This window comes from Ictidomys tridecemlineatus, chromosome 3 (assembly GCF_052094955.1).
Source record: "Ictidomys tridecemlineatus isolate mIctTri1 chromosome 3, mIctTri1.hap1, whole genome shotgun sequence".
NCBI lineage: Eukaryota > Metazoa > Chordata > Mammalia > Rodentia > Sciuridae > Ictidomys > Ictidomys tridecemlineatus.
Window position 1 is genome coordinate 133,180,263 of NC_135479.1, and position 12,991 is coordinate 133,193,253.

The 12,991-nt window shown below is 41.3% G+C and overlaps 1 protein-coding gene across 12 annotated transcripts in view; it reads left to right on the forward strand.

Moving 5' to 3' along the window:
• Lpp (LIM domain containing preferred translocation partner in lipoma) overlaps positions 1–12,991 on the forward strand; it is a 644,616-nt gene that overhangs the window by 60,921 nt on the left and 570,704 nt on the right. For all 12 annotated transcript variants that reach the window (XM_078043842.1, XM_078043841.1, XM_078043843.1 and 9 more), the window contains exon 2: positions 2,440–2,553. Coding sequence is in view for 1 of the 12 variants with exons in the window: in XM_078043847.1 (XP_077899973.1) it covers positions 2,440–2,553 (114 nt within the window). In the remaining 11 variants the exon portion in view is untranslated. The remainder of the gene's footprint in view (positions 1–2,439; positions 2,554–12,991) is intronic.

A 12,991-nucleotide genomic window follows, 5' to 3' on the forward strand; every position in this document is an offset into this window, starting at 1 on the left:
AAGCCTTGAACTTCAAAGTGTGTTCTTGATGGCTTCTAGAAACCCCTTATATTTACAGATGTGACAAGTCCTGCCTTTACTTCGTTGATCCTTTTTCCTCTTCCTCCAGGGCAGCCACTAATTCAGGGCAGATAAGGCAGTGGAAACCTACAGTCTCATGACCCATCACTTGCTTAATAAATCCGGATAAACATCTTGACTTTTCCTGCCAAGTCTCTCTGCTCATGACATGTCTACTCTGTGCTCCTTTAGCTCTACTCATTCATCAGTCTTTACTCCTTTTTCGGAGAGAGATTTGCCATTGCCCATCTCCACCTTAGTGGTCAAGAGTATATTTAAAAAGGGTTTCAACTTTCTTAAAAAAATGGTGGAAAAAGAAATTCACTATTTCTTGCCATTTTCTGTGATTTATGGGCCACCATGTGGAAGAGGTAGCAGGGGGCTGGAAGTTAGTAGCCATGGGTCGCATCTTGGATCTGACACTGACAAGAGAGAGGACTTGAGGCCAGCTCTTCCTTTTGCTTTCAGGACCTCAGTGTCTTCATTCGTAAAAAGTGAGGGCCCTGCTAGGTGATTCCTAAGATTTTAAAATTCTGCATGTTTTCTGGTGTCAAAACCATCAATTTCTGCGGAGCTGCGTAATCCTGCAGCTGTTTCTCTGATACTTTTCAATCTTTAGATTTAATCTATTCAACAATGTATAATTTTTTAAAGAGAAGCTTTTATAGACATTTCTGAAATGTAAGGGTGGGGGGGATAAATGGATGTTAAAAAATAGAAAACAACCAATTAAATAGTATATAGCATGTAATTCTCCTTGGAAACTTACCGCGAAATTGAGGAGCACTTTAACAACTGGTAATTTAAATTGCATTTGAACTCTGCTAATGGTTTGTTTGCATGGGAACTTCAATCATTTCACAGCGGTTCTTTAGCAAAGCTGCTTGTTCTCTTTATGGAAAAAAAGAAAAAAAATATTAAAAGAAGTTGACTATGGAAAAGGGAGACTGCTTTTGTTGGTACATGGAGGGAAGGCGTAGAGTATGTGAATGGGACTTCCCGAGGGCCAAGGGTGGAGAGCTATTCCATTCTGTGAAGTTTAGAAATCTGGGAAGTCGAGTGTCTTTTGCTGCTATTGTAGAAATTGTTCTGATTTTATTCTTTCTCTGCAAGAAACTTTGGTTTCACGGGGCTTGGGAGAAGAGGGATTACCTTTTTGTTTTCTATGAGATTGTACTGTCTAAGTTTGGCCTCCTAAGAATCCATTCCCCAGCAAATTCGAAATTGTGCCTCTCAGTGGAAATAATCTTGAGACTTCTGATATTCTTGAAGACCACTAGTGTTGAGGAAAATCAACAGGGCAGATGAGGCAGTGGATTGATTAAACTCATCTTGATTAAACTTAATTTTCCTTATTTTATTTCTTTCTGTTCCTGGTGTGTACTGGGAGAACATTGATGTAGGTGTTCAGAGGCCTGGGTATATAAGTCTTGGTTTTGCTCCAAGACTTATTTGATCATCATATGGTCAAAGACCTGATTAATTCATGTCGTCTCTCAAAGTAAGAGGGCAGTAACCAGATCCAGTGGATCCAGCCCTAGACTGCCTGCCATCCATGGTGGGCTCTGAATGGCCACCCTATCTTAGCTCCTAGGTTCTCTTCCTGGTAGTTGGAAGAGTTGAAGTGTACCATCTTTAAGCTCTTTCCCAACTTTGAATATATAACAAGGATTTGAAGACTGAATGAGATGATATACATGAAGCAATTGTAGGAGGGGGTAAATGTTTCCAATCACAGCAATAAGAATGGGGGTGATAGATTTTCTAGTATTTGAATTTCCCTTTTGAACACAAAGGATAAGTTTTACAGCAGGCCCCTGCCCTGGAGTACTTGCATGCTGGAATATACACTGCATAGTTCTTAGAAAAGAAGTAATAGTTCTTAATGAAATAAAACCTGTAATGAGAACTTACCAAGAGGTGTTGAGATTTTCCAGCTCTCTTTGGCTCACTAGCTCTCATTTTTCAGGCAAGAAGACTAAAGTTTAGAGATGTCATGAGGTTGCAGAGTTAGAAATTTGTTTCCAACTTATATTTCTTTTTATTTGGCATACTTAAGTTATTTTTTTTTCTTGTCTAAAACGTCTCTAATAGATCTGTCTCTTTCATTGCCATTATTGGAATGAAACCCTTTTTCCAAGAGATTTGAGATGTGAACGCTGAAGAACCACCCTTCTTTTTCCTCTACATTCTGAGAGAAAATAGTAAAATGGAAAGTGCTAGCAACTATCTGGGTTTAGGAGGTGTAGAGATAGGCCACTAGAGTTGTGCACTTCAAGCCTGGTGTTGTCGCTATGGTCAATCAGGCTTCATACACCCGGGGAATTCAGAAGCAGTAACACCCTGAGGATGTGTAAACACTCCTCTCATTTTCCACAGGTGGGACAAGGAGACTCGGAGTTGGAAGTGAAGCCAGAATCCAGTCCGCCAATTCCCAGTCCAGTGCTTTTTCAACTGTGCACTCATTGGAGAGAAGATATTTTTCCTCAGCTGGTAAGTCCTACACAGAAAACAAGACATTTCTCTTTCAATGTGCATGATTTAATGAATTTTAAAATTCAGTGGTTTTCATGTAAAGCTTGGGTACCAGTAACTCGGATTCAGAAGCAGAGAAGACCAAAATGTCCTTCTGTTAAAAAATGGATTTTGTTGGCAACAGACAAGATATAATAATGCTAATAAAATGTGTGGCAAAGCAAAGGCAAGACTCAGCTCTTGGAAGGTGGCATGCGGAGAATTTGGAGGAAAATTTTGAGTAGTGGCGATTTTAAGGTTGCTAGTAATTGTATTGCTTTTTTCTTTCTCTTTTGGCATGAAAAGAAGTGTTCTTGAAATTGAGAGACCAAAATGAAAATGTCAGGCAACAGCGATATGAGCATATGTGAGGAAAGAAAGCAATATTTACTGTCTCTGTTTATTCCTTTATTCCTTTGTAAGGTGTGCTCTCTTTTGGCACCTCACTTTACTTTCACAACTTTTTGAGGTAGGGGAGGCTAGCTTTACTTAGCAGAGGGGAATGAGCCTTTTTGTTAATGAGCTTGGTGGAGTTCCATTGCCATGGCCCTGACTGGGACTTTTGTTGCTCACTAAGGAAGGAAAAGGGCCACCAGGTAAGGTTATCTTTCCCTTGCAACTTGGAACATCTGTGTTTAGTGGGTAGAGTAGAACATCGAATTCTTAAAAAAAAAAAAAAAAAAAAAAAAAGAACATGGCAAAGATGATCAATCACCTGAGCTGTGGTGAAAGCTGAGGGAAATAGTTGGGGAATTCTGGCTAAGGCTTCCGCTTAGGATTCTAGTTCTGTGGTTTCCATGTTGAGGGCCAAACCCTCTGTGCCCAAGCCTTGGCATTATAGTGCGTAAATAATATGCTTCACCATGTTTGTGGTGTAGTTTTTCAAAACAGAGCAGATGCTGTTGTGATTGATAAAATGTAACTTCATTTAAAAGTGTGGCTGAATTTGTAGTTGGCATTTTGTCACTCTGTCTTTTTAATGAATGTGCAACTGACTTTCCGTGGGCCTGCTGATCTACATAACATAAAAGGCTGCAGCTCTTTGACGTTGACTCTTTAACATTGTAGTCTGTTAAAATCTCAAACATGGTCCCGCTAGCATCGGTTTAAGCATGAAATGGGAATCTGTGTTAGCTGCTCCACCTGTTAAGTTTTCTCAGTGTTTAAAATTAAATTGTGATGTATATGAAGCCTGGCCCTTAGATTTAAAGAACTCAAGTGTGTAATGACAGACTAGGAGAGATTGCTTTAACAGAAGCAAGCCAGAAAACACCCAGAGGGTTTTTTTTTTTTCTTTTGGTGGTGTTTGTTTTTTTAGTTGGTAAGCTAGTTTTGGGCTTTTTGTCTTCTAAAATGCCAGTGCAGCTTCAGACTATATTAAGGGGAATATGGTATCTAGAACATGGTAGATGGATGATCCTGCAAACTTACAACACCTGGAAACTGGCTAATCCAGAGCTAAGGTAGACTTCAGGCTCAGCTTGAGCAGGGCTGCTGTTTCTCTGCATTCTTGTTCTGCTGGCTTTTTTGTGTGTCGGCTTCATCCTCAGGATATTGTACCTCATGGTCACGAGTTATTTGCCTGCTTTAGCCCAGGTTATCGGCAACCTCCTTCCTATCTGAGGGAAAGAGAGCCTTCTTTACCATATTCTCACAGGATTACTGTAGAGTGCTGAACCAGTAACAGGCCAAGCTGATGGGACTGTTTTAATTGGCATGTATGAAGTAGAGTATGAATTGGATTTTGAGACAATCCTACCTGAACCTCGTGGCCACGAAACAATGGAGAACAAGCATCTCCTCAAGGAATATCCAGGTACTATTAAGAAGAGGAGAGGTTGTATGTGGACAACCATGGACATTCTATATCCCTGTTTACCCCCCTCAGGGCCCTCCAAAGCGTATCAGGTTGTAGTTCATGCTCACCTTCTGAAAAGGACATTAGCCTGCTGAGCTCTACATGAGGATGCTGAGAGGACCAGAAATGGTATCCCACCAAATGCAGGAATGATCCCATGAAAAGGCAGGACACCAGGGTACACACCATGGGCTTGAAGAACCCAGGCAGTAGAGGGACGGAATTTCTTGTTCACGTGTGTATCCTTGTAATTGAGTGGGGTGCTTGGTACATAACAGGTGCACATGCATCTTCATGGATAGAAGGAATAAATCCACAGGTAGAGTGTCCCTTTTCCTGAGGGTGTTCTACCAGGCATTGGCTAAGTCTCTGTTGATCAGTCATAGGAATGCTTGCACTAGTGAGGCTGGACTGCTTGGTTTTGTGAGAGTGAAATGAACGACTGAACAGAAAGAGACTTTGGGGACCGTTATGGCTTAGGAAGTCTATGAGTGCCTATAAGGGCAGACACTGGTGGGATGGGGTAAAGAACAATCTCTCTACTCTCATTTTCCCTGTCTCAGAATCAGAGGTGGTAATCATTGCCTTGCCTGCTTCTCATGATGTTTAGAGCAAGTGTGTTCATAGATGCCCAACTGTCTACTAAATGATAAAGTGTGGTCTGGATGTGATATGTTATCACAGTTTTTTCTTTAAAGATTCATCTTAAATGTAAAGAAAAATGAGATAAGTCAACTACCCAGCATTGCTTCTGGTGCATAGCCACATGCTCCTTGAACCCTGTCTTCCCATCCCAATACTCTGTCTTCCCCAAGATTGGATGGGCAGTCTTGGGGAAGACAGGGTATTGGGCAGGAAGATGGGCAACTCATCCTCAGTCTGGAAAAGCAGCTAGATCTGGAGCCTTGTTTGATAATGATAATTAAAGTTGAAGTATAATTATGTATTTTAAAGACTTTCACATTTGTTTTTGCCTGAGGGAAGTGGGAGCTTGAAAGAGGTGGATCTAGAGACCAAGGATGCACAGTGCTTGAGACCCCAGAGAAGCTATGTCTAGTTGTTTGACTTTTGCTTCGTTTGGTTAGATAATCACACCTTCTGCTCCAGGCATGACTGGCCCAGTGGGAGTCAGGAAGGGAATTATTTCCCTCTGTTGATCCCTAGGTACAATTGTTGACTGTTGCCAAGGGCTTTCAGTTTTAATATTTTCTCTTTGGTCCTGAGAAGTATCAGGTATTAGTTTCTGCTGGAAGCAAAACATTGGTCACTTCCGACAGAGGTGAATGTCTTGGCTCTCTACAAATACTTGGTCAGGCGTTTCTGGGTATTTGTGACCATCTGTTTAGCCAGATTTTATTGCTTTTTTTCTATTTGCTTCCAAATTTATATAAGAAGACTCGCTGGGTTTGAGCAGTGACCCACCTAGTCTCCAAGAATCTGTGGCTCTTCACTAATTTTTTGCAGGAAGTGTGTTCACCATTCATGAAAGTAAATAGTAAAGCTAGTTCTTTTTTTGTCCTCCTTGTTACTTCCATATTCTTATATTTCAGTGCAGATACCTCTCTTCTATTTTGGGAATGGCCCTTGGAGATTAGAAAGGTTCTCAAGTTCTCCCGCATTGGGTTACTATGTGGCAGAAGGGCTCTGATACCTAAGTAGTTGGAGGGTCCTTCGTAGTTTCTGCCACATATCTACCCGTGGTTCATAAAGAATGTGCTTGTTTTCTGCCCTGACTCCAGGGTTTGTCTGGAGGGTAGGACCTCAAAATCTTTTGGACACCATGGTGAATTAGGTATAGTCCCTGATCCTAAGACTCTTGTAGTTGGGGAGAAAGGAACACACACAAGAAAGTAATATACATGAGGAGGATATTGGTCACAACACACATTTATTAATCCCTAGCTGTGTTTTAGGCCATATGCTAGGTACTTTGAAAGATCTAGGGAAGTGGGTCATAGCTTTAGATCTCACAAAGCCTCAATGTAAGACTGGGAGAGTAGAAAGGATTGGGGATACTTTGGGAAGTTTCTAGAATGAAGGGATCTGATCTCAGAACTGAAGCTTTATGGCTCAAGCTCAGATGGCTGGCAGGATGGGACTGCCACTGGCCCACTGGGTCTGGACAGGTTCAAAACATGTTGGTGATATGAAAGAATGGTTAGAAAGTTCAGGAGCATCTCACCTCTGTGCGTGCTTCAATTTTTAGCTCATTGCCTACCCATGTGCTGCTATAGAAAATGTCTTGCAGACTTTTTGAGGCAGTGAAATTATATCCACGGTCATGTCCATATGGGCAGAGTATGACTGAGTATATGGCACAGTCTACATTCTTAGGGACAAAGGTTTCTTTTAAGAGTTCCTGATATTGAATTTCTTATGATCTACTTAGGTCTCATGAAAAATGGTGGAGTTTGTAGGGAGCTATTAAAGGATCCCAGGACTAGATGTTTCCAACTTTGATGCTATATTAGGTCTATTGTTGTGTTAAAAAAAATTTGCCCACACATATCTCCTTGAAACAAGGAACATTTATTGTCTCATGGTTTCTATAGGTCAGGAATGTGGGAGCAGCTTAGATGGGTGCCTCAGGGTTTCTCAGGCGGTTGCTGTCCAGGTGTTGTTGGACCTGTAGTCTCATTTTAAGGCTCAAATGTGGGAACATTCACTACTAAACTTACTTATATGATTGTTGGCAAGATTAGTTCCCTGGAGATAGTTGGATTAAGGGCTTCAGTTCCTTGTCATGACTGTAGGGTAACTCCTATGATAGCTGGCTTCCCTTACATTAATGAGCAAGAATAGTCTGAAGTTGCAAGCCACAGACCTTTTATAACCTAATCTTGGCTACATTTTTCTCTGCCTTGTTCTCTTGGCTACAAGTGTTTCACTACATTCAGTGCATAGCCAAGGGGAGAGGTTGCAGAAGGGCATGACGACCTAGAGGTAGCGTTACGGGGGGGGGGCTGTCTTAGGGGCTGCCTACCAGATAATCAATTCTGCATGGGATGTGGTAAGGTGAGAGTAGAAGTTACCTGGAGCTACTGAATAAACTTAGCATACCTCTGTGGGTCAATATTACTTGAACACTTTTTGTAGAGGAAAATTCCATTTAAAAACGATAATATAAATATATTTATACAATACAAAATGGGCATGACTTTTCAGAGAGAAAACACGTTTTCAATTAATGCTGTGCTCCCCTACCTAATATGTTTTTACTTTCCTTGGCAATTAGAGTTGTTTGGTGGAGATACTTGAAAGTTTTTGCTTGAGCCCTTTGCTGTATAGGTGAGACACTAAGAGTTGGAGAGGCGAGGACTCTCCAGGGCCACAGAGCCAGTAGGTAGCAAAGGGAGTATTCCTCAGATCCCTCTCAGTGTTTCCCCTTCCATCTCACCACATTGCTTCGGAATGAGTCTGCCCAACCTTTAGGCATGAGTTTGCTTCCTTTCTCATTCTCTTTCCTGTCCCAGAAACAGATTAGGGAAAAATAGGTCAAAATATGCCATCTTGAGCCTCGATGTCCCTTTCATTATACTTCAGGGATCTGCTTCTCCTGTTGGGTCATGCTGTGTCCTGAAAAGTTGCATAAATCAGTGTTACTTGGCTCAGACAGTGTGTCTGCACGACTATGAATAACATTTGTATTAGGAACAGACAACTGATATACAGCATTGCTGTGAGGCTGACGGGATCAGACATAAAACCTCTGCCAATACCTTCTGTCTGCAGAAAGTTTCTTTTCCAGGGCATCCGTCTCTTCCCCCCACCAAAATAGTCTTTTTATAAAACCAGGCTCAGGAATTCATTTTATGGAAGATGACAGGTTCCCTAAGAGTCCACCTTCATATTCTTAAAAAAAAAAAATAATGGAAATTGGAAACTTAAAAATCATGGTCAAGATATTAGTAGCCCTACAGCCAAAATTAAGAAAGCACAACTTTGGTCATTAAAAATCTTACTGTCCAAATACAATACTACTAACTACTCCATGACACCTTTCAACTCTAAATACTTTTTATATTTTTGGTACATTCAAAGTGTTTCTTTTCTTTCTTTTCTATTTTTTTTTTTTTTTTTTTTGGTACTGGGGATTTAACCCAGGGATGCTTAACAACTGAGCCATATCCATAGCCTTTTTTATATTTTATTTTGAGACAGGGTCTTGCTAAGTTGCTTAGGGCCTTGCTAAGTTGCTAAAGCCAACTTTGAACTTTTGATACTCCTGCCTCAGCATCCTGAGCTTACAGGCATGTGTCACTGTGCCTAGCTCCATTATTTCATTTTCACTGAAAGTTTAGTAAGAAATGGAGTCTTTGAAAGAAGGCAACATGGCAAACTGCACTTAGAGCAGGAATTTCAGCATATTAGCTACACAATCTTAAGTCACTTAAATCAGTCTTTGAACCTGTTTTTATATCTTAAAAAACAACACAGGGCAAAAAGTGGCTGGCTCAGTCTTTTGTGCTCACAAAGCAGCAAAACATACAGAGTGTGCCTGTTGAGCATGGGACTTCATGTGAAGAAGGTGCTTGTCCACTAACTTTGCTGAAAATCACCCTTTGTTCTTTTCTGTGTCAGGTTGTTGTCTCAGTATCTCCACTTTGCACTGTCCCCTTGGCTGAGTAGAGACTCGAATCATTTGCATATCACCCACCCCAGATTTCATGTTTTCTTGAATAACTAAAAGCCTTAACATTTGTAATTCAGCTCGATGACTCCCAAGGCATAAATTCAAACATCATAAGATGTTCATGTTTTCTGATATTTGGAAATAATGTAGCTCTGGGTAAAAGAAAAAAAAGATTCACAAACTGTTTCATGGAGGTCTTTTGGGCATCCCACTAAAATAGTGTGTTGGTTTCTGTGGTCAGACAGTCTTGTCCAGGGGTCCAGCCCTATACAGGTGCTGCCAGTGACTTTTCCATCTGTAGTGGCATGTTGCCGAATCTGCCGGGCTCTGACCCTCCTTGGTTTCTCCTTGGACTTCTTGAGGATGACATCACCTCGTCCTGCTTCAGTGGAGACTGGCTTGAATTATATCAGTTATTAAAAATGATCTAATATTTTCCTTTTAAATCTGGGGCCTTGGCTCATTCTATGATGAAGCTAGTGATTTATTTATAATAAGGTATGAGACAGCTATAGCCACTCTATGATGTCATCTAAGAATGACATGAAAACAAAATAGGCTTTTACATAATGAAAGTGTTCCTGTAATCCGTTTATAGCCAAGGCTTTTTTCCACATGGAGAATGGAGATGTATTCTCTACTTTTCCTTCCACTCCTTTCTTACCTCCCGCCCCCCACCATTTTGAGTCTTAAGTTCTTTAACTTAACTTTTAAAATATTACCACTTAAAACTTCATAAAGTCCTGGGTTACCCCTTGGATCTTGTCTTTCCTATTCCTCCTCCCCCATCACTACCTTTCATGGTCTCTTTGCAGCTATTGCACTATTTCTACTCCGCACATGATTCTTTCTTGTCCTTGGAGTGCACCCCTGACTTGGCTCCTCCAGGTATTCTCCTTCTCCAGGCCCTCTCGGATCCACCTCTTCCTCACTGCCTTCTGTGAAGCTCTGCCCCTTGTTGGAAACCTTTTATTTGTCCCTCACCCAATTTAAAATGATTGCAAGCCACCACTTTATACTCCAAGGAATATTCACAGAAAATGGGAGTTAGAGGAGGGAAAGTGATTTAGGGGAACAGGGGAAGGAGCCTATGTACTTTTACATTTGCTCCTAAAGCTATAAAGTATGGACAGGTCAAGGTTTATCCTTGGGTTTTAGTTTTCTTCATCTGAGAAATACATGCTTTGAATTTCATTTCACATGGCTCAGAGGTGTACTGGCAATAGCTCCTTGTGGTACTCTGTTGAGAAGGATTCTGAGGCTGCATGGTAATTGAGTCAGGATCACTTAGAGTTGATGTCTGCTAAGTTTGTGGGTGAAGGAGTGAAATAAAGGCCCTCAAGAGGTCTTTTTAGACCAGATGATCAAAAGTTCTGTTTTCCTTCTGGGACATTTGACTTACTGTCAGTGTCTTGATCATGGTTACATGGAAAGTCAGAGTCCAAAACACAATTCTTAGATACAGAGACTGGTTAAAATCTACATATTCTAATCGCACATTTACCCAAATAGGCTGGCTGTGGGAGGCGAGAAGCTGGGTAAGAAGGAAAAGGTTTATAACTTACTGTATTTCCTCAAATCTATATGTCTTTGAGGTACAGTGGGGTCAGGGGATGATTGTCAGCTCTTTGCCATCCAAGGAACTATCTGCCCTGTTCTAATTTATGTCAATGATGGCAGTTGAAGGTCAAGGTCAAAAAGGTAGATAACCTTGTAAGAGTTTTGCTTAGGTCAGTCTTATCCCATGAATCCATCAGACTCCTTGCACCCTTCCTTCCAACCTCAGACGGAATTCTTGGCTCTCAGTAAAGAGTCAGATTGCCTATTAGATCATGGGAAAGTGGGAGAAGGGGAGAGAAGGGGAGGCAAGAAATAATTCAGGAGGAGTATAGGCACTAGAACCCAGAGCCCTGGAGGGGTGAAGAAGGAACTAGAAGCCATTGGTATGGAAAAGAGAAAGGGCTGGAGGAGGGAGTAGAGGTGGTCTTGTGGACATGGAAGGGACATAACTCAGTTCTTTGTGACCTCAGAATGAATTCCGGGAGGAGTGGGTGGAAGCAACAGAAAGACAGTATGAGAAACAATTTTTAAAACGAAGCAAGTCACAGATGGAATGTGCTTTTTAGGGAATCAAAGTTCTCCATCATTGCTGGTATTTAGGTAGAAGGAATATGAAGTTGGACTCCAAAGTCAGCTTTTTGCTGCTATGGGCAAAATACCCAACAACAAAAAAAAAAACTCGGAGGAGGGGAAATTTAATTTGGGGTTCACTGTTTTAGAGGTTTAGTCCATGGTTGGCTGATTCTGTTGCTCTGGGCTGAGGAGAGGAAGAGCATCATTGGTGGAAGGGTGTGGTTAGGGAAAACTACTTATCTCATGGCAGTTTGCAGCAGAGGGAGAGAGGGAGGAGCCAGGGAGACAAGGCATGCCCACAGTGATGTGCTCTCTTCAGCCATTCCCCACCTTCCCGTGTTACCACCCAGCACAGTAGTCCTTGCAAATTACTGTCCAGCAAATGGATTAATTCATAATTAGGTCACAGATCTCCTAATCTCATCATGAGCTTCTGGGGGATGCCTCATATGTAAACCATAACAGAAACCTGTATGATGTGTTCCCTGTCTTGAGGGTCTAAAATTTTCTGAAGAGAATTTTTGTATGTATTTAAATAATTTCCCTTTTAACATGAAGACTTCATGGAGGAAAATGATTCTTCCTTTTTCCATAGACTTGGCACATAGACATGCTGACTTATCTGAGGTGATCTTCTCTTGGTCGCAAAGACCTTGAACCTGAAGTGTGCCTGACTCATGCATGTCAGGAAGAGGAGTCTAGTGGAGCTGTAGTGAAGACTGTAGGAGAGGTCACACATGCCAATAAAACAGTTGAAACAACAAATATTGGTTAAGCATGCATTGAGGATTAAGCATGCATCAAGGATGCCTTTATGATTTAAAGAATTCACAGAAACCTAATGAACAAGATGCTAAAATGTATTCCTGTTTTTCAGCTTTAAGATGCAAAGGGTGGTGGATCTGGAGCTGAGACCATAGCTCTAGGTGGTGCAGAACAAGTCCAGGGGCTAAGGATTTTGGCTTCCTCCCACCTGTAGCCCTCTGTGGTGGAGGCATGGAGGGCTGCTGTGCGGATGCTCTGCTCCTGCGCAGCGCGCACCTGCAGGGACACTCGGCCCGTGCAGATGGGCAATTGCATGCCTAATCACCCATTCAGGCACCCACTTATTTGTTTTCCACATGCAAATGTGGGTTTTTTGCAGACGAATTTAATATATTTGTTGCTTCCCCATTTTATTTAAAACAAAACAAACGGCCAACCATGTCAGTTGAGGGTAGCAAATAGAAACATGAATATTATGTGTCTTTGCCGTACATGTCGATTACACGGCTGAAAGGGATTCCAGGCAAATGAGTCTTTTTGTGGGCTTAATTTTACTTTTGCTTTATATTACCCTTTCTTACTATCATTATTGGCTTTAAAGAAAGGTTTATTGGGAGATATGGTATTACTGTCCCTAAATCATTTTCTCAATACTTCAGGCTCCATATTTTTATTGTGTGGTTTCTATTTTTACCTTTTTAGTTTCTGCACTTGGGGCCTATTGTTAAAAAAAGGGCAATGGGATTTCCAAAGGCCATTGGCAGGTGATACCTGCAACTTCCTTAGCCTGAAAATAAACAAATAAACAAAACAAATTAGAAGTATTAGCCCCTATTGATGTGCTATTATTATTATTGATTATGCAACATCATGCAAAAAGTCACTTTTGTTTGTCAGTAGGCAAACGCCAATATCAGCTAGAGGTCTTGGGTGAGGGTTTGCGTTTACATTTAATGCAATTCCAGAGCTCATGGGTGGAATGTCAAAACTGGTAGATATTTTGGATTCATTGCATCTCAATCACCTCA